A 22,343-nucleotide genomic window follows, 5' to 3' on the forward strand; every position below is an offset into this window, starting at 1 on the left:
CACTGCTCTTCCCGATGACCAAGCTTAATGAAGCTAACCGAGGCCAAGCAAATGGAAGTCTAATGCACTTGATCTCATGCACTGGGCTGGGGTTCCTTTGGGAGCACTTTGGGAGCCTGGTTGTGTGTTATTTGACCCAGTGCTTTGGGAGCCTGGTTCTGTGTTATTTGACCCAGTGCTTTAGAATAGAATAGAAATACGGTACTTTTATTATCCAGAGGGAAATTTGACACTGCAAAATCGCTCAACATTAAACATTTAGATAGAACAGGTCACGAATAAGAATAACAAATCAAATAGCCTAGGATAAGAATAGAATAAAAATGGAATAAAATATACAGTCTACAGTAGGTGTAATATTGCACAGTGCCGTTTCAAAAGTAAGAGTCCCGAGTCCAGGAAGATGGTAACTGTCACTCTGTGCTCAGTGATGCAGTGAGGCACAGTGATGCATTGTATAGTCTGATGGCTGTTGGAATGAAGGACTTCCTGTGCCGTTCAGTGCTGCATTTAGGTAGTGTGAGCCTAGCAAAGAACATGCTCCTCCTGTCAGCCAAGTCTGTGTATAGTGGGTGGGAGGGGTTTTCCCTGATGGCCTGGAGCTTAGCAAGGCTCCTCCTCTCCGCCACCCTCGCTAGGGAGTCCAGCTCCACCCCAACCACACTACTGGCCTTCCTGACCATCTTATCCAGCCTGTTTGTGTCCCCTGCTCTCAGTCCGCTGCCCCAGCAGGTCACAGCGTACAAGGCGGCGCCCGCCACCACCGACTCATAGAACATCCTCAACATCCTTGTACAGACATTGAAGGATCTCAGCCTTCTGAGGAAGTAGAGTCGGCTCTGGCCCTTCTTGTACAGTGCCTCTGCGTGTTTTGACCCGTTCAGTTTGTTGTCGATGTGCACACCGAGGTATTTGTACTCCTCAACCATGTCCACATCGACTCCCCTGATGGAAACGGGGGTTACACGTGCACTCCTCCTCCCCAGCTCCACCACCAGTTCCCTGGTCTTCGCCACATTTACCTGCAGGTGGTTTTTATCGCACCATTATTTACTTTGGGAGCCTTGTTCTGTGTCATTTAACCCAGTGCTTTGGGAGCCTGGTTCTGTGTTATTTGACCCAGTGCTTTGGGAGCCTGGTTCTGTGTTATTTGACCCAGTGCATTGGGAGCCTGCCTTATATGCCATGTGAATCCTCTTTTCCTTCTGCAGTTGATTAAATGACGAGGTTGAGACCTCGTCGGTGACTTTCCTTAAATCGCACAATTCATGATAAAAAATGTAAAAAAAAACAACAACAACTTCATAATCTATCATCTTTTTATTCCATAACCCGTCAGCCAGGGATGGGAAAGTCAACAGGATATCATCAGTAGCTTTAGTAGCTTTTCAAAACAGAAGCACCAAAGTGTTGACAGTATCTAATGCATTCCTCCCAATAGAATAATATAGATTATTTACAGCCTTTGTTTAAGAAGTTTAACAACAAGCCTTTAGCTCAGTAATCCCATTACATTCTCTTCTACACAACCCGTCTGCTGGTCCAGTGAATCTAAAACCTGACTCGTATCAACTGTATTAAGAAGTGCACAAACTGGTACCACAGCAGAAATGGCTTCATTTAGTCGTCTTCCATTAGTGGAACATATTTACAAACTCTCCCCTTTACCAACCCACCCTCTACAGATAAAATACATCTTCTTCCATAGATTCTATTATGTGATTAAGACGGCAGTAGGTCTGCTTTACAGATTAAAAGAGCGTCTCATGTGTTCTAAAATCAAACGCTTGGCACTTGGGATCTGCAGATGTAAACGATACCTGTGGTTTCCTCACAACGCTTCGTAGCATTCAGGAAATAAAACAAAGCTATCAAAGATAAGACTTTTGAGTGCTAAGGGGTTATGACCTAAGGGGTTATGCACTAAGGGGCCATGACCCATGTTCAATGACAAGCACTTCTTGGAAGTCTTTGGCAATACAAGAGCAATAGCAAAATCTTTAAAAACATTAGCATTTTCTTAGTAAAGGAAAACAGAAAAACGACATTCTATCCCCTTGTATGTTGAGCACAATTGTCTGCTTTTCTTGCATAATGTCGCTGTGCACACTAAATAGATGTGTTCATTGCATAACGTCGTTGTGCCAAATAGATCGGTTTTCTTGCATAACGTCGTCATGCACACTAAATAGATGCGTTTGTTGCATAACATCGTTGTGCACACTAAATAGATGTTTATTGCAAAACGTTATTGTGCACACTAGATGTGTTTCTTGCATAACGCCGTCGTGAACTAAATAGGTGTTTATTGCAAAACGTTATTGTGCACACTAAATAGATGTGTTTCTTGCATAACGCCGTCGTGAACTAAATAGATGTGTTTATTGCAAAACTGTTGTGCACACTAAATAGATGCGTTTCTTGCATAACGGCGTCATGAACTAAATAGATGTGTTTATTGCAAAACATCATTGTGCACACTAAATACATGCGTTTATACAGTAGCATAACGTCGTCGTGCACACTAAAAAGATGTGTTTATAGCATAACGTCGTCGTGCACACTAAAAAGATGTGTTTATAGCATAACGTCGTCGTGCACACTAAAAAGATGCATTTATAGCATAACATCGTCGTGCACAGTAAAAAGATGCGTTTATAGCATAACATCGTCGTGCACACTAAAAAGATGCATTTATAGCATAACATCGTTGTGCACAGTAAAAAGATGCATTTATAGCATAACATCGTCGTGCACACTAAAAAGATGCGTTTATAGCATAACGTCGTCGTGCACACTAAAAAGATGCGTTTATAGCATAACGTCGTCGTGCACAGTAAAAAGATGTGCTTCATGAAACATGTGTGTAACAAGAAGTTATCTGCTTCAGCTTCACGTTCAGCAGAGAGGATGCATCACTGGCCTCTTCCCAGATCTTCTTTCCACACACATCTCTTTTGAATCAAGTCGTCTGCAAACAAGTCTGACAACCGATTACAAGGATTTCAAGGTCTGTCGTCCTTCATTGCGTCGAGGACAGTTCCTCGCCAAGTCGTCGTTCCCGGAACGCAGTCTGTGGTTTGTGTTTACAGGAATATCACGCGTTCCTTGTCTGTTTTGAGCACGTCTTTGGGGAACGGAGGCGGCTCTGGTGGGGAGTCGTCGCTGCCCCTCCTGTGCGTCATGAAGGACTGGGAGTACCTGACGTTAGAGATGACACACCCTGGAGGGTAGAAATGTCCTACAGAGATAAGACAAGACAATATTCCTTCATTTATAATCTGGGCGTCATAGCAGCATGGGGAGGTACAGGTATGGGCAGGGTAATGGTAGAAAGACATAAATATAGGCAATAACATTTTATTTTAATATAAAAATATGAGAAAAGATGCAGATGAGGGTCTGTGTGCCCAATCGGTTATAATATAAGTTACAATAAATAAAGGCTGCAAACGGTCTCTCATATCATCACATCATAACAAAGCCACACGATTGCTCTCCTGCAGCTCAGTGTTTGGTCTTACAGTACCATGTGGTCAATCTGAGCTATTGTTAATACAGGTCACATTTGTTTATGTTATAATTAGTGCTGTCAGGCGATACATTTTTTGTGTGTAATTAATCAATCTAATTAATCGCATTTTAATCGCATAACCATTTTATGCCTGATATTCTATATTCTATAATCATATTTCAAATTGCATGTGTCCGGATGGCAGAATTCAGTACTGTATCTACAAAACCTTCTGTTTAACACTTTGATTGCCCAAGCTTAATTCCATTTGACCCCCTTGAATGCCCAGCACCACTTCAATGTTAGCGTTAATATCGCCTAATCTATGTTTTAAATGTGTCTAATCTGCCCGTCGCTTATCAAAGACTCATTTTCCAGTCAACATTGTCAAAGCAGATTGTTTTTTTATCGGTTCATTTCCGTTTTATAGCATTTTGAAAAGCACTCGATTTCACGGAAAAAAGAAGACATTCTATGATAATCGACCTTTACTGGAATATTCTAGAACGTTGTCATTTTTCGGCCTATTTAATCGTTTTAAAATAAACGCTAGATTATCGATAGTATATGTGTGCGCATGCACGCTCGTGCCGCGAGCTGAAAATCGATTATCCTAGTTACTGACCGCTCGCACAGTGAAACAGCCATATCACGTAATCACATAAAAGCGTATATCTCCGTGAAAACGGATCTGATTATCCTAAGCCTGGTAACATAGATTCCTTACCTGAGATCAGATGGTATCCAAATGGATTATTCCAATTCCTGATCGCCATTCGAAAAAATCGATCATTTTATTGATCCACCGAGTATAGTGTAAAAACACATAATCTCCGCTGCTCTGAAGCTCCTGAGTGAAACTGGTCGACGGCGGTTGCATGAGTGAGAAGTAAAACGTGGATTCCGTTTTTTTTTTTCTCATTCATTTTCATTGAGTTCAATCCAAAAGGGTGAATTACCATCTGGGAGACGATAGGGGGCGCTTTTTTCACATCTGAGCGCCTGGAGTGGTTGATTTTCCAACGGTAGACTTGGTTGATGAAATATGATTTCAGATTGCTAATAAATAAAAAAAACAAGAACTTTGGGCAGTCAAAGTGTTAATCATCTTCCATCTATTAATTTGCTTAGATTTTTCAGGTCTGGTCAATTTGAGCATGGTGTTATTAACGCAAAGATAAAAAAAAAATTTATTGATATTCTCATTTGGTTCATTACAATTTACTCAAGCCTAGTAACAGACACAGTATTTCTGACACTGGGAATACATTCCCCGAGATCCATAGATGTCCCTAGATTCAGATACCAAGAACATGCAAATGGACCATATTAAAAAAAAATCTGTAACTGTGTATTCTACGTTCTTATGGAATGAATGAGATAAAAATAAAAAATATTATTATTATTATATTATTTTTTTTGTAATTAATTTTGAGTTCATTTTCATAACGCGATAATTAGCTGTGTAATTCATTAATCTAATTAACGCAATAAACTGACAGCCCTAGTTATAATATGAGCCAGCTCTATTTTGTATTTTATTTTAAATGATAAAATCTTGAATCTGGACTACTTTTCTATTTTCCTTTATCCTGTAGTTGGGGTATAAGATCACAATAAGAGATATCTCTCTCTCTCATCATAAGAACAAAGCCAGGCTGCTCTGCTGAAGCTCACCTGGGAGGTGGGTGAGGGCTTATGTGTATTGCAATGGCCCTTGGGTAAAGTAGCGCAGCATGCACTGTTAACAGAAACAGCTCCAAGCTTCTGGTCACAAATGTAAACGTAAGAGGTTCCTGTTGGTCTCACTGTACCTGAGGGGGGGATGAGGCGGTGGGGGCTGGCGGCCCGCATGGCCCTCAGACTGCCGCCCTCTTTCCCAGTCGCTCGTATGGGCGACATCTGGGTCATGTCTATAGATGCTGGACATGGAGGGACATTAGGACGGGGTCAGTGCTACAGCAGGTCTACAGATGGACATTAGGACGGGGTCAGTGCTACAGCAGGTCTACAGATGGACATTAGGACGGGGTCAGTGCTACAGCAGGTCTACAGATGGACATTAGGACGGGGTCAGTGCTACAGCAGGTCTACAGATGGACATTAGGACGGGGTCAGTGCTACAGCAGGTCTACAGATGGACATTAGGACGGGGTCAGTGCTACAGCAGGTCTACAGATGGACATTAGGACGGGCTCAGTGCTACAGCAGGTCTACAGATGGACATCAAAGAAGTCTTTTGGATTTTCATTAGATCCTTAATCTTCCTCCTTTGGACAGACATCCGAGGAAGGCCTCTTCTTTTCTCAGAAGTCATTTGAAAAGGAGGCAGAAGAAATGAAGGCAAGGCCTTTTAAAACAACACCACAGGCAACACCACAAAACATAGATTTAATTTAGTAGAACCTTGTGAAGGATGTCACTGGTTTTCATATGGTTATAACAGCATGTATGTAAATATCTATAGGACCCTGTGTGTGTTAAAATCTAAGAGACATTTCAGTCTCTGTAGAAGCAGGGCCTGTGACCAGAGTCAAAACAACATTCCTTAGTAGATAAACTACCAGAGGGGCCACGGTTGCTAGGGTGACGAGATAGCCGGGAGTGCCGTAGGGGGGGAGGGAGGGAAGAGAGAGAGAGACAGACAGAGACAGACAGACAGACAGACAGACAGACAGACAGACAGACAGACAGAGACACAGACAGACAGCTACTTAAGCCGTGGGTTCTTCCGGGAGGCAGAAGAGTTTGGGAAGCGAGCGAGACGGACCGATATCAAGCAGAGAGCTCCAGCCTCTTCTGAGGCTGGAGGGGACCCACAAAGTAGCGAGATAGCTAGCGGCTAACAGACAGGCTGCAGAACCACCGGGCAGGTATCGAGGTCACTACGTCAAAATGACATCAATCCGCGGGCGTTATTTCTGAAAACAGGACGGATGTCATTTTGACGCAGTGAATCCTGAAATCCAGATGTTGGCCCAAGCCCTTAAATGCATCTTGCCTTCCCTTCATTTCAGACTGCTTAGATTTAGAATGTGAACAGGGAAAGGTTTATTAGCTCCAGCTGACCTGCGCTGTGTGTTCTCTGGTGGGAGCCCTTGTATTTGGAGCCCTTGTCCTTGCCCTTGCTGAGGGCCGCCTGCTTGGTGGGGATCTGCTGCTGGACCGCCCCGGGCTTGTGGGCCTGGTTGGTGGTGCTGATCAGGTGGATGGGGACCTCGGCCTTGACCGGCTGAGGGCTGATGCTCTCCCTGCGCGGAGGCACCATGGGGGGCTCTTCGCTGATGGCGGAGGTGGAGGCGTCAAGGATGGGGCTGAGGCTGGGCCGGATGTTGGGCTTGGGGCTCATGATCAGGTCTCCTCCGCTCCCCCTGACGTCGACTCGGAGGGACTGAGAGTAGGACACCGGGTGGTACTGAGGATACAAGTAGATTATATGAACTTCAATGTTAATACCGGTGGTTCATATTTTGTGGAAAAACTTGTCTTGAAGATCGACTGGGGGCGGGGCACCCTGAAAACGGTACACAGAAGCCACGGTTCGGTATGTACCTCGGTTTTGGGGTCGCATATTTATAATGATTATATATTTATTATTATTATTATTAAATATAATAATTTTTTATTAAAGGGGAACTATCTTATAAATGGCCTTTTTGAGTGTTTAGCATTGTTTCCTAGCTATGTGAACTTATATTAATATGATCTATGTCTCAAAATTCTCATATTGGCGCATTCTTCCAATTCTCCTCTCACAATATTCACCCTCACTGAACTGAGTCGTTTGAAAATGTGCCTATATGTGATGTCATATAGTCACTGCTGCATGTTAATGTTGAGATAGACGACGACGAAGCGCAGTGGTTTAGGTGGCACCTGCAGCCCAGACTCAAAACAGCTCGAAATCTTGAGGTAGAAAAATGCTGTTTTTGAGGACTTGATTAGAAATACAAAACAATGAATAAAAGAAATATATATATTACAGAGGTGTTCCATAGACTCACAGGAATTGTGTAAAAGTGCCCAAATAGTGAAAGAAAGTCAAATAGTTCCCCTTTAAGTTATACTTAGTTCCACCTAGGCTTGCCGTGGTAGCCAGTCAGTGATAACGGTGTTAATGTGTTCAAGAATCCACTGAGTAAATTAATTGCCTACTGCCCCCACCCCCCACTGTGTATGCTTTTTAAGTTTCAGTTTCACTTCTAGATTAGATTTAACTTCACATGAAGCAGAGATAGAAGACTATAGAGAAGAGATTACATGTTACACAACAATGGCAGAGGATTTATAAATATTTTGGATTTAAACACCGCAGCAACTGGAGAGGAGCTCAGAGGACCAGTCCAGATCAACAAAAGTATGTTTGCGCATTTCTTTTTGTGAGGGGCTGTGAGGGGAAAGTAGCGTGGAAGAAGGTTGGTGTGTGTGTGTGTGTGTGTGTCTTTCCATTGGTCAACATTATTTAGGAAATGTTCAGCCTATTGTAATCACCCTGTGTGTTACCATTCATTCATGGTTTTGTTTCAGGGACACATGTAGTAAGGGGGAGGGGAGGAGGGGAGAAACAGCCCAGTGCATGAGTGCGACGTTGTTAAATTGTTCTGCTGGCTTGTCAACATGCCTTTACAAGCTTCAACGGTTTATTCATCAATTAAATGTGGCAATACAAGCTTGATATTAAACGTTAAAGATCAAAGTAAGCCAGTGTAAAGTAAAGATATTGAGCATACATTTTGAAAAATGTAAAAAAAATTCAACTAGTGTCGTATGAGACGTATTCGTCGTATGGCTGGATGTACCGAACCGTGACGGGACGAATACACATACCGTTACACCCCTAGTACACTTTAGGAGTACACTTGATGTGGCAGTCATTTGCAGTCATTTGATGTGATTTATAGACAACTTCAACTCTTAAACCTCTGGACTCACATTTATTACTGGCGACAGGTATGATACCCACCACTGTGTCGTTTATGAAAAGGTTGGATGGCCTTCTCTGGTTGAAAGGCGTAACCATCATTGGTATTAGTTTATTTTTAAAGCCCTTATTGGTAAACTTCCCTCACAACACTGTCGGAATGGAATCTTGGAACATATTCTACTCGTTCAAATGACTGGTTGGTTCTTAGGGTTCCTCCAGTTTGCTCTGAACTAGGAAAAAATGCTTTTTCCTTTGATGCTTCCAACACCTGGAATGCCCTCCGACTGACTCTGAAGCTGAAGGTTCTTCCTTCTCTTGCTGCATTTAAAAGTATGATCTCCGACCACTGTGTGTCGACTTGTAACCGTCTTAGCCGATTTCTTATTGTTTATTCTTATTTATTGTGCCTATATGTATGAAATTGCTGATAAACTGTCAGCCCACTGACCAGATACGATGTACTGCTGACTGGATGATTCTATCATAACAATCACAACTACCTCATACTATAGTCTAACCATAGAACTCTGTATGATGACATGTAAAATAGTGCTATATATACCGTATATATCTTTTTATTCTTACCGTATATATATCTATCCAAATCAGTCTGTACATACATGCATATAATCCTTTTTACATATCTATAGATACTATATCTATATCTGTACATATCCCTTACCTACTCTTACTAGTTACGCTGCTGGCCAGTATGACTTACTACCATAGTGTCTTTATACCTGTATCACTGTACATATTAATACTACACCTCTGTACATACATCTGATTAGGCCTATACTCAGTAGTACTAATTTATATATTTTATACCCAGTTTAATCACCTGTATATTTTATATTACTGTTGCACTTTAGTGTTACATTTGCACTCTGGTTGGATGCCAAACTTATTTTTGTTGTACTGTACTTGTGCTGTATGATGACAATACATTTGAATCTAATCTAATGTATTTTCATCTAATCTAATATAATGTATTTACATCTAATCTAATGTATTTTCATCTAATGTATTTTCATTTAATCTAATGTATTTTCATCTAATCTATCTAATGTATTTTCATCTAATCCAATGTATTTATCAAATCTAATCTAATGTATTTTCATCTAATGTATTTTCATTTAATCTAATGTATTTTCATCTAATCTAATGTATTTTCATCTAATATATCTAATGTATTTTCATCTAATCCAATGTATTTATCAAATCTAATCTAATGTATTTTCATCTAATATATCTAATGTATGTTCATCTAATCCAATGTATTTATCAAATATAATCTAATGTATTTTCATATAATATATACAATGTATTTATCAAATCTAATCTAATGTATTTTCATATAATATATCCAATGTATTTATCAAATCTAATCTAATGTATTTTCATATAATATATCCAATGTATTTATCAAATCTAATCTAATGTATTTTCATCTAATCCAATGTATTTATCAAATCTAATCTAATGTATTTTCATCTAATGTATTTTCATTTAATCTAATGTATTTTCATCTAATCTAATGTATTTTCATCTAATATATCTAATGTATTTTCATCTAATCCAATGTATTTATCAAATCTAATCTAATGTATTTTCATCTAATATATCTAATGTATGTTCATCTAATCCAATGTATTTATCAAATCTAATCTAATGTATTTTCATATAATATATACAATGTATTTATCAAATCTAATCTAATGTATTTTCATATAATATATCCAATGTATTTATCAAATCTAATCTAATGTATTTTCATATAATATATCCAATGTATTTATCAAATCTAATCTAATGTATTTTCATCAGATCTAATTGAACCCTAAACAGTCAGCAGACCGATGCCCCACCGGTGCGTTGTCCTCCTCTCTGAAGTGTCGGAGGCGGTTGGAAGCGCTGGAGACTGTCTTGGGCTTCTTGAACCTCTGCTGCATGTCCAGCCGCTCCTTCTCCCGCTCCACGCTCTGCATGGCCTCCCTCAGCCTCACCAGGTCCTGCTGGTAGGTCTCCCGCTGCCCGTCCAGCTCCTCGCGCTCCTCCGCCAGCCTCCTCTCCAGGCCGTGGCACTCAAGTCAAGTCAAGTCAAGTCAAGAGTTTTAATTGTCACGGCATACAGGTATACAATGAAATGCGGGTGGTCTTGCCCGCAACGATGTGCAATACAGTGGTACATATAATAGAATCAAAAGAAGAAACAACATTGTGCAGTAACAGATAGCAGGTAACAAGGAGTGACATCTCGGTATCTGTACATAGTTATTTACAGCGCATGTGTGACATGCTAGTTAGCTTTGGTAGTGCAATACACTGTTCCTGTTATTCTAATTTAAAGTGTCCTTTCCTTTGGCCATAAGTGTGCGTGTGTGCGACATGAGTGTGTGCCCGCTCATGTTAAAGTGTTAAGTGGCTGCTCGTGTGTGAGCGTGCACAGTGTGCGTGTCGTGTGTGTGTTCATGTGTGCTTGTGTGTGGACAGTTCAATGTTCTGAGCACTCAATGTACATTGTTCATGGCTCTGATGGCCTGGGGGAAGAAGCTGAGCCTAAGCCGCTCTGTCCTAGTAGCTGGGATTTGCAGGCGTCTGCCTGACCTCAGCAGCTGAAACAGGCTGTTATTGGGGTGGTGAGGGTCTTTCATTATCCTGCAGGCTCTGGATTTGCACCTCTTGTTGTATAGAACCTGCAGGGGGGGTAGTGCAATACCCGTGGTACGCTCGGCTGAGCGCACCACTTTCTGTAGGGCCTTCTTGTCCTGTGCCGTGCTGTTTCCATACCAGGCAGTGATGTTTCCGGTCAGGATGCTCTCTACAGCTCCTGAGTAGAAGGACTGGAGTATCTTCCCCGATACTCTGAACTTCCTTAACTGTCTCAGGTGGTAGAGACGCTGTTTCGCCTTCTTTATTACTGTGCCTATGTGTGTTGACCATGTCAGGTCCTCTGAGATGTGGACCCCCAGGTACTTGAAGCTGCTCACCCTGTCCACGGTAGCCCCGTTTATCATCAGTGGTGTGTGTGTCTCCTGCTGTCCTCTCCTATAATCCACGATCAGTTCCTTGGTTTTGCCAATGTTCAGGAGCAGGCTGTTGTCCTGGCACCAGCGTTCCAGTACCTCCACCTCCTCCCGGTAGGCCTTCTCGTCGTTGTCCGAGATCAGCCCCACCAGCACTGGTCCTCACTCTGGCGCTCCCTCTCCTTCTCCCGCTCCACGCTCTGCATGGCCTCCCTCAGCCTCACCAGGTCCTGCTGGTAGGTCTCCCGCTGCCCGTCCAGCTCCTCGCGCTCCTCCGCCAGCCTCCTCTCCAGGCCGTGGCACTGGTCCTCCCTCTGCAGCAGCCGGGCCTCCAGGCCCTCCGCCTGGACCCTCTGGCGCTCCCTCTCCTTCTCCCAGCGCTGCTGCTCCTGCCGGTGCTGCGCCTGCAGCTTGTGGAAGGTGGCCATCTCCTCCCGCTGCTTCTCCAGGTTGCGCCGCTTCTCCTGCTCCAGCAGCACGTTGCCACGGTGGCGGGAGGGCCGGTCCCGGTCCGACAGGGAGGCGCGCTGCAGCTCCATCTGGCTGTCCTGCTGGGAGACGAAGGCCTGGGGGGGAGCGGGGCAGAAGAGTCGAGACCAACCGTTAAAACCCAGGAAACTCTCGGACGTATATCATGCCAGTTAGGGCACCTTGTGTATTATACTGCACCGGTGTATACCGTTTACTTTACTCATAGTATATATATACTTTTTCAGATTCCAATTCTTTATTTCCCATATTCATTGTAACGTATTATATAACATACGGTATTACAGACCCTCATCTGCGCCTTTGTTTACACAGATTACTTTATCATATTCTGAGTTAATTGTATTGTTCACACAGTACTGTATATTTTTATTACAATTGCATTGCCTATATTTACGTCTTTCTACTATTACCCTGCACATGTACCTCCTCTCCCCCCTCCCCCATGCTGCTATGACCCCCGAATTTCCCCAAGGGGATCAATAAAAAAATATCTTATGTTATTATCTCTGAGGGGCCGAGTGTGTCACCGTGTGGCTGAGGACGGTGTCTTACCTGCAGACTGTACAGCCTGTGTGAGAGCAGCAGCACCCGGTCAAAGAACTGTGAACGGATGACAAGAGTTCCAAGGTTATTTGGACACTTTGTACAATGAATACAAATTTTAACAAACCTCAGGCTCTAATGACGGCACCCTCTTACAGCGCAGACACACCAGCCGCGCACAAAAGGCAGGCAGGCGGGCGGGCGACCAGCACTTCACTTTCGCTCCCATGTAAACGGACGTAGCTGTGCCCACCGGCCGCAAGCGGGCGCGCGACTCGCAGGGCTGGAAGCGATCGTTTTTGCTTTGGTTGGATTCAGAGGCGTGCGCCACACGCATTTTCACAGAAATGCACTCAATATCTGCATAATTACCACACAGATAGATGTTGTTCAACCAGCTAATGTGTCTGTATCTTTCCCAATACAAATAAACCATATTACTAATACTTTTTCAGGAGTACAGTCACACTGATCTGATCATCATTCTAAAATGAATTCTAACATTCTAATTTATTATATAATAACTGGTTATACATGCAAAATGGACAATAGAACACTGGAACTGGAAATCTTAAAAAAGATCTTCAAACAGGGACTGACTTCGCATATGGACTAGGCATTTGCAGCTGTTCCAATGTAAATGTGCCTTCCTCCGTGCACTTCTCACCCGCTCTGAAGTCGGACTCGGTGTGCCCGGCCACGCGTGCGTTCTCGCACGAAACCCGCGCGTGCATGAGAGCGCGGCTTGTGTGTTTGCGCTGTTATACACTCAGCATGGATGAGGATGGTGAGGCTTACCTCCGCGTCAGGGAAGGGGTTGAAGGAGGCTGGGTTCACGTTGGACACCAGTGTCTCCTCATCAGCCTGGGAACAGAAGAAGAAGGATTACTACACCCGTCATTACCGTTATGATCAACGGCACCCAGACTCCCCTAGTGGTGGGAGGTCGACCCAACGAGTCCTTAAGTCCTACAGTACTGCAGTCCAGAGAGTCAGGGTCCATTCCTGGTTAGTGACTAGAGTCCAGAGAGTCCATTCCTGGTTAGTGACTAGAGTCCAGAGAGTCAGGCTCCATTCCTGGTTAGTGACATTTTGCACTTGTGTCATGCTCAGGTTGGGATTCCACCTTGGATGGAAAGGAATCCCAACCAGAGCATGACATGAGAGCAAAAATGGCCACCGTGTGAATATGGTCAAGTCCGTAGCAGCTTTGTAACCAAAACAGCCAATAATGTGCCCACTTTGATCATTTGAGTCAAGGAGTCACGGTCGACTCCAGAAATGTAGGAGTCGTGTATCACTAGGGTCCGCCCCCTCCCTGTCACTCACAGACTGTTCCAGGCCCTCCGAGATGTCCAGCTCCTGAAGTTGGGGGTCAGAGGAGGAGCGATGAGCGCCCTCTAGGGGACGACCGTCGCCGCTGGCCGGCCTCTCGTCTACCTCTCCATCTTCATCTGGAGAAAACACACCATGAACACGGCTGATCACACGGCGTGTAGCCCAAGTGTACATTTAAATGTTGCTAGTAGAACAATGTTTACAGCATCGCCTAAAGGTAAGCAATGCATCAGTTCACACAGGTTGTATGGTAAATGGACTGCATTTATATACAGTTTCATAACTTATGCCTCATGTTCACCCATTCACTCACACACTGATGGCGGAGGCAACCATGCAGGGTGCCACCCCTGCTCATCGGGAGCAGTTAGGGGTTCGGTGTCTTGCTCAAAGAAACTTCGACACGTTGCCAGGAGGAGCCGGAATCTTAAGATTACCAGACGACCATTCTACCCCCTGAACCACTGTTTAGTTTAGTTTATTTGACAATTATTAAAATACAAGTCATGCATCCTAGAATTATAAAGGATGGCACAAAAATATTTATTTCCATTGTGGTCCTTGGTCTCAGCAGCACATAGTATTTACATAAACAGTATCATCATCAGCCTACACAGTATATTGCTAAAAGTAAAATTTTTAAAAGTTAAATACATTGTTAATAAAATAATGTACAAAATGTACAGATCTCATACACTAAAGCAGGAAGCCCTCCCTCCACTGTCCCGTCTCCGGAGTTATTCTGGGACATTTTCTAGGAGCCGTTTCCTAACGTTCACCTTGAAACTATATACAGGTTCAAGTCCTGTTTGATAGTCAAAGGCAACTCATTCCACTCCTGTGCTCCCGTGTGAGCATATCAGCACTGTCCCATCTTCTACACACCATGGAGGATGCATATCAGGCCACTATCAGCTCAAGTGGTTAGAGCCCGTCTTACCGTCTTCGGGGGTGACGGCGGGGTTACTGTCAAATCCTCCAAAGGTCTCAGCCCTGCGGAGCGCCCCCTCCGCCCCCTGGCTCTCCTCCTGAGGGGGGTTGGAGTCTCTCATACCCCACAGCAACATGTTCTGAAGGTTCTCCACTGTGACACAAGATACAAAACCACAATAACATTATCCTACACTGAATCAGTTTATTAGCATTTTTTACTTTACAAACATTATCAAAACATTTACAGAACATCAACACTTTGAGTGCCACGGACGCTTTTTGTCGTTAGTTCATGCCGCCAGTTGAATGCCAGCAATGCTATATAGCGTTTGTTTGTCGTATTTCTTTTTATTAGCGATTTGAATTCATATTTCATTAATCAAGCCTCACACTAGTGCTGCAGACTCTCTCTGAGCTCCATTGGGAAAATACCGCCCCCTATCGTCTCTCCCTGTGGGGGGGGGGGGGGGTCCAGTTTCCTCATTTTACTTTTCAGTCAAGCCAACTGAGGGATCAAAGTGATTGCCGAGCCGCAAAACAACGTGGAATACATATTTACAGTACCCAGCGCTGAATCAATAAACGCGATCGATATTTGGAATGGCGATCAGGAATTGGAATCATCTTTTTGGAGAACATCTGATCTGAGGTAAGCAATTTATTTTACGAGTCTTGGGGTAATCGGATCTGTTTTCACCTATATATCAGCGTTTGCCCCATGTGTGTGTGTGTGTGTGTGTGTGCTGATCAGGAAATGTGAGAATATATTTTTCAGCCTGCTTCTCTAGCGTGCATAAGTACACATATACTATCGATAATCTAGCGTTTATTTGAAAACGATTCATAAATAGGCTGAAAAATGACTGTGTTTTGTGTATTCCAGAATATTCCAGTAAATGCCGTTTATCACGGAATCTATATATTTTCCTGAAACTTTCAAGAAAACGAGGGCTTTTCAAAATGCTATCAAACGGAAATGAACCGATTAAAAAACAATCCGTTTCAACAATGTTGACTGCAAACAAGTCATTGATAAGCGATGGGCAGATTAGACACATAATTTAAGACATAGATTATGCGTTTAGAGCGCTATCATTGAAGTGGGTGGTGGCATTCAACGATAAATAGTGCACGCCACGCTGGCAATCAAAGTGTTAAACATAAACACCCACAACACTCTAGAGATCCTTTCAATGACAGCGTTTCCCCTATATGCATTCAGCAGCGGCACTGCGCTTTGATATATAAAAAAATTAATTATAATAATTTTTTATTTTTTAATCATTTCATTTGGGCTGTGGGGGGTGCTTAATGTAAAAGACTGACCTGAGGAAAAGGCTGCAGGGAGAAAGCACTAGTCTAGTCGATTTTGTGTTTTGAGCACAAAGTTCATCATAGTCTCTTTATTTTGCTCTCAAAGTGCACCAGATTGATGCATTTAACTTTCAAATGTAAAAATGGGAATGGGAACCTTATTTCTTCTAGTTTTAGAGCCGGTGTGGCCCCTTCATCCTACTGCCGTGTGACGTGTAGGTGGGGAGACATGCTCCACTACACTTCAATATTAAATGTCTAGCTAAGAGAGAAGAGAAGACCACGACGGGTCACATCTCAGTTCCCATTTCAGACAGAAGCCCAAACAGCTGGAAGAGGATCCAGGTAAAAGTGTCCATCAAATATTTGAATGTGTTAAAAATGTGTGTCTGGTGAGAGCCGGACAGACCCAGAACACTATGACCCAGTAGTACTCATTTATAATTATACCCAGTTTAAATCACCTGCACATTGTATATTACTATTGCACTTTACCGTTACATTTTCACTCTGGTTGGATGCCAAACTTATTTCCGTTGTACTGTACTTGTGCTGTATGACGACAATACATTTGCATTTAATCTAATCTAACATGTGTATCAGGGTCTGCTTACATCTGTTACAGGACTAATAGCCGGAACACATTTTGACAATATCTTTTTAATTGTATTATTATCAATTATGTTTTTATTTACAGTCATTATATGATAATTACATTTACACAGGAAGTGGATTTTCTATCAAACGTACTGAACTCAACCTTAATCTATTCAGATCTACCTCTGGACTGGAACCAATAGGCTATTTTCAGTTTCCTTCTTACATTTTGATTTGATTTAATATTTAAAGTGAACCGTCAACAGGGCGGCTGGGTAGCGCAGTGGACTAAGCGTCTGCCTACCACCGCAGACACTGGTATCGAATCCAGCTGTCAGCGGTACCTCCAGCTTGGTCGGTTGTCCATACTAACAATTGGCAGTGTTAGTGGGTGGGAAGCCGGTGGGGTATGTGTCCTGGTCGTTGTAAACAGCGACTCCTACAGGTCGGTCGGGGCGCCTGCTCAGCAGGGAGGGGAACTGGGGGAAGTAGTGTGATCCTCCCACGCGTTACGCTCCCCCAGTGAGAGCCCTCGCTGTCCGGTGTATCGGAGGAGACATGCGATAGTATCTATCAACCCTCCCTAGACCGGCAAGTGGGGGGGAAATGCGCGCAACGACCAGGAAGGGAATTGGCATAACGACTAAATTGGGATGGGAGAAAAATACAGAAAAAAGGGGGAGAAAAAGTAGATAAATAATAATAATTTTTTTTTTTTTTTTTTTTTTAGAAATATCCTCAAACTAAATCCTCAATTTGAAGTGATTAATCAGATTACATTTGTATTTCTTTATTTTATTTTTTTTAAATCAACTTTCCAGCTCCAGACCCAGCCCAGGGAGAAGCCCCACCCCAACTAACTCAACTTTCTAATGAATATAACTCATCAGTTTCTTTTAATACTATAATATTAGTGTAGCCTAATCTTTATCTGCAACTGTGAAGAAAAACCCCATTGGTTTAAACAGAATGAATAGACATTTTTTAATTTTTTTTTATAAATATTATTATTATTTTCGAAGAAAATCGAATGTTGATTTAGAATTCGAATGCCAACGTAACGAACGAAGGTTCGAACGTTTGGGCTCAGCCCTAGTGTGTGTGTATGTGTGTGTGTGTGTGTGTGTGTGTGTGTGTGTGTGTATATGTGTGTATGTGTGTATGTGTGTATGCGTGTGTGCGTGTGTATGCGTGTGTGCGTGTGTGTGTGTGTGTGTGTGTGTGTGTGTGTGTGTGTGTGTGTGTGTGTGTGTGTGTGTGTGTGCGCGTGTGTATGTGTGTGTGTGTGTATATGTATGTGTGTGTGTATGTGCACTCCCCCCACCCTCTGTGATGGCTCCTTTGAGCAGCGTCTCCCCCTGCTGGAGGTCGGAGGCGTCTCCTCGCAGCAGCAGTCTGGAGGGGGGGGCCTCAAGCCCCGTCATGGCCTCCGCGAAGCCTGCGAAGATCTGCAGCTTCTCCGTCAGGCTCTGCACGATCTGGGCGTCACGCTCCATCAGGCGCTCTGGTTACATATACACACACACACACACACACACACACACACACACAGGCTGGTACTCTGGCACCAGAAAGAGTCGTTTGACCTAATTTCAGTGCATCACTATGTAAACAGAGTGGTGTGAGAGGAGGCCACAGGTCACTAGCTCTCACTGAAAACAATCTGTAGTGAGAAACACCTACCTTGGTAAATTTTAAAATTGTTTAACCAATTAACAAATGTCATATCTAAGCCTAGTCTTTCAATCTACTCTTGCAATGGCTAAAAAAAAAATAATAATAATAATAATAATAATAACAGTTTTACTAGGTAATCCCCACTCGACAATATCTTTGTTTACATTTGTAAAACAAACGTTTGTGATACAGTAGGAAGGCAGAGTAGCGGAGACACAGGAGAGAAGGATATGCTGGGATCTGAGCCCAGTAGTGAATTTTAGAAAAGACACGCATCCCAATCAATACCCAATTCTGTTGTCAAGTCTGGCGCCACGTGTGATGATTATTCATGTCCAGGGGCCAAACACTCCGCTCCAGACAGCAGGAGATACTAGGAGCACGTTCACCAAACAGTTCTTTAATGACTCAGATCTATTAAAACAACAAGGGACACCGAGTCCTGTTGAAAAGACCAGACGCAGGAAGCTTGGCCTCGGAAACGGTTTACAGGAAGCTCGATACGTCACGACTTAACAAGCGAATAGGACGGGCGCTGGATTCACATAAACACCTTACAATACGAACAAGTAGATCCTCACACCGAATAGCCCCCGTTGAAGGAATTTGTATTAGGCAGTAATGTTTCGAGTGACAAGGCTCTTCCTCAGATCTGATCCCAGGCCAGCTGGGGTACACGTGTTCCCAGAGGCGAAGGGTCTTTCCGCTACACTCGTTTCTGGGCACCTGCCACGAGGTGCTAAAAAGGACTCCATTATTTTTAGGAGAAAGGAACATAATGAAACCGTTCCCAGAATGAAGTGAATTCTCTGATAAACGAACCCATCCTGAAACACTATTGAGCGTCTGGGACCAGAGGTGACCGGGTGTCTGATAAACTAACCCATCCTGAAACACTATTGAGCGTCTGGGACCAGAGGTGACCGGGTGTCTGATAAACTAACCCATCCTGAAACACTATTGAGCGTCTGGGACCAGAGGTGACCGGGTGTCTGATAAACTAACCCATCCTGAAACACTATTGAGCGTCTGGGACCAGAGGTGACCGGGTGTCTGATAAACGAACCCATCCTGAAACACTATTGAGCGTCTGGGACCAGAGGTGACCGGGTGTCTGATAAACGAACCCATCCTGAAACACTATCGAGCGTCTGGGACCAGAGGTGACCGGGTGTCTGATAAACTAACCCATCCTGAAACACTATCGAGCGTCTGGGACCAGAGGCCACCGAGTGTCTTGTTACCTTGGAAGTCCTTCAGTCTGGCAGCCCTGGCCTCCAGTTCACCATAGAGCTCTTCCTCCCCTTCAGGACAGCTACAACACACATACATTTACATTTTAGTCATTTAGCTGACGCTTTTATCCAAAGCGATTCTGTACAACAGGTCAGCAGGAAGGGTACAACTCTTCAGCTGAGTAACAATGTTCATCACTTGGGTGACACAACAGTGTTGACTGTTGTGTGCATACTGCATAGTAGTAATAATAATAATATTAAATAATATTAGCATAATTATGTGACGTATGGTGCCGTGTTCACCTGGATGATAATTCCCCTTTTTGTTTCCCCTTCTCAGGTGCCGATTACCCGATGATGACTACAGCTGAGGGCAATCACTCATTAAGGGGCGGGTGGATAAAACCTGAGATGCTGCGCCCACTCATGGCCTTTTTTGCCATCGCCACTGACCTGTGTGAGTTGTGGGTTGTGTTGGCCTTAGCCCAACTGTTTTGGGACTGTGTGAACCGTGGGTTCACTCTCGTATGTTTGGGCAGCCTTGTTTTGTTGTACTGGTTGGTTTGTACGTGAGTGTGGATAGTGTCCTGTGACACTTGGGTTATTTGTCAGTTGATTGGTTGTTTGGTTATTGTTTAGTGTTCCTCCTTGCCCTGTTTTGGTTTGTTTTCTTGTACATCCCTGTTTTGTTCTCCCTTACCTTATCCCCGTTTTGTGTGTTTACGGGTTTCATTCCCCATTGTTTAATAAATATAATTTACTTACTAAAACGTGTTATTCTTTCCTCCTGCCGGGACTGGTGCTACATGCACTAACTGAACGGGTTGGAGGTTCACAAACAAACAACCCAGTTCAGGTACATTTATATTAAAAGTAACTTTGTATGCGACAGCATAGTAGGTAGTATTATAGGCAAGGAAGGATTTTTTGTGGCAAAGTGCATGATAGTGAAAAGCTTTTTTTAATATTTTTTTTAATTTCAGATATAGATTGAAGAAGTGTTTTTAGTCCACGGCAGAGAATTGGTTGGATTTCGGTTGTCCTCAAGTACTGTACACTTCATAAAAGCTTGAAGGTATAATTTACCTACCTCAAGCTCCGCCCTCTTTTCCTTGATCCTCCAATCGCAACCGTCGAAGCAACAGTTGCGATTGGAGGATCGAGAAAAGAGGGCAGGGCTTGAGACCGGTCAATAGATTTATTATAGATTCATTTTCAGGAGTGAAACGGAAAATTCAATCAGCATTCAGTCATTGTAAACAATAATTAGTTATTAATTGAATAAAGATTAAATAAAATAAACGATCCTGTCCAGTATCAGGCAAGCGAGGAGTTTGTGTAATTCTAATAATTTCTGTGGCGAGAACGTTCCTCTCCTCTCAGCCCGCCCCCCTCCTCTCATGACGCCCCCGGCCCCCCCCCACAGCTTACTTGTCCACCGCTTGCCGTATGAGGTCCACCCAGGTGTCCCCCCCCCCCCCCCCACAGCTTACTTGTCCACCGCTTGCCGTATGAGGTCCACCCAGGTGTCGTCCCCCCCCCCCCCCCCCCCCCCCACAGCTTACTTGTCCACCGCTTGCCGTATGGGGTCCACCCAGGTGTCCCCCCCCCCCCCCCCCTCCCCACAGCTTACTTGTCCACCGCTTGCCGTATGAGGTCCACCCAGGTGTCGCGGCCCTGCCTGGAGCTGCTGTGGATCTCGTACATCTCCGGCAGGGTGGAGGAGGCGCAGATGAGGAACATGGCTTTGTCCTCGTGGGCCACCTCCCTGACTATCATCCTCTGGAGGGAGATCACCGAGGGCTTGTTGTCCTGCAGCGAGGAGGGTGTGTGTGTAGATACACACAGGTGACAAGGATAATGTTAGTGAATTGAAACTTGAACCTTAGAAAAGTTTTCTAGCAATGTGGGGGTTGTGCCAACACTGACTAGATGTGACATCTCTACCCAGTCCCGTTTCTTCAGTTCAGCTGCTATGCAGGTGGGTGACTGTCACTCAAAGCGCATTGCCAGCCAAAAACAGCTTGGACATTGGAAGGGCAGAAATACAAAACAATGAAATGTATTGAAAAAAAAAAACTTACAGATGTGTTCCATAGACTCACAGGAATTGTGTAAAATTGCCCAAAAAGTGATTTTATTTACTTTCCATGAGGCCTTTAAAACTATTTTATTTTATTTTATGCAGGAGATGAAGGAGGGAAACCAGTTGAGATCAGTGACCAACTCACCACAGCAGCAAATACCAGCTTCTGATCTTTCTCTTCTAAGAGGAGGAGAACATCTGATAACAACACAGCATGGATGTCTGAGAGAGAGACAGAGACACACACACACAGAGAGAAAGAAAGAAAGAGAGAGAGAGAGAGAGAGAAAGCGAGAGAGACAGAGAGAGAGAGAGAGAGAGAGACAGAGACAAAGAGAGGGAGAGAGACAGAGAGACAGAGCGAGAGAGAGAGAGAGCGAGAGAGGGAGAGAGACAGACAGACACAGAGAGAGAGAGAGAGAGACAGAGGGGGACACAACCATCATCAGCTTAACATGAAAACCACTGAGGTGAGGTGTGTTTTGTCAAACATTTCCACAGTATCACAGATCAGAGATAATGACTAAAGATAAAGTCTACCAGAAGATTGTCTACGTACTGTCTGGGTTTTGTGTGACTCCCGTTACCATGATAATGCTTTCAGAATATTCAGTGTACTCGTGTGTGTGTGTGTATACAGGAATATTAAGTGTTTAGGATC

General features: G+C 43.6%; 2 protein-coding genes across 7 annotated transcripts in view; both read right to left on the reverse strand.

The window, feature by feature from the left end:
* Positions 1-2,854: 2,854 nt before the first annotated feature.
* LOC311239524 (rho guanine nucleotide exchange factor 18-like) lies at positions 2,855-10,515 on the reverse strand. Its single transcript, XM_084327845.1, has 4 exons — positions 10,307-10,515; positions 6,584-6,929; positions 5,329-5,436; positions 2,855-3,241 (listed from the first exon to the last, which is right to left on the reverse strand). The coding sequence occupies exons 1-4, from the start codon at positions 10,424-10,426 to the stop codon at positions 3,087-3,089; spliced, it is 729 nt and encodes a 242-aa protein (XP_084183971.1). The 5' UTR covers positions 10,427-10,515; the 3' UTR covers positions 2,855-3,086.
* Positions 10,516-10,550: 35 nt separating this feature from the next.
* Positions 10,551-22,343, reverse strand: part of LOC311239521 (unconventional myosin-IXb-like) — a 180,511-nt gene continuing 168,718 nt past the window's right edge. For all 6 annotated transcript variants that reach the window (XM_084327837.1, XM_084327839.1, XM_084327836.1 and 3 more), the window contains 9 exons: positions 21,828-21,904; positions 21,230-21,408; positions 19,603-19,673; positions 18,006-18,185; positions 14,778-14,921; positions 13,829-13,953; positions 13,298-13,363; positions 12,509-12,556; positions 10,551-12,030 (listed from right to left, as the gene is read on the reverse strand). In XM_084327837.1, the coding sequence (XP_084183963.1) occupies positions 11,605-12,030; positions 12,509-12,556; positions 13,298-13,363; positions 13,829-13,953; positions 14,778-14,921; positions 18,006-18,185; positions 19,603-19,673; positions 21,230-21,408; positions 21,828-21,904 (1,316 nt within the window). In that variant the 3' untranslated portion in view covers positions 10,551-11,604. The remainder of the gene's footprint in view (positions 12,031-12,508; positions 12,557-13,297; positions 13,364-13,828; positions 13,954-14,777; positions 14,922-18,005; positions 18,186-19,602; positions 19,674-21,229; positions 21,409-21,827; positions 21,905-22,343) is intronic.

The sequence above is a fragment of the Notolepis coatsorum genome, assembly GCF_963971535.1.
Source record: "Notolepis coatsorum genome assembly, chromosome: 13".
NCBI lineage: Eukaryota > Metazoa > Chordata > Actinopteri > Aulopiformes > Paralepididae > Notolepis > Notolepis coatsorum.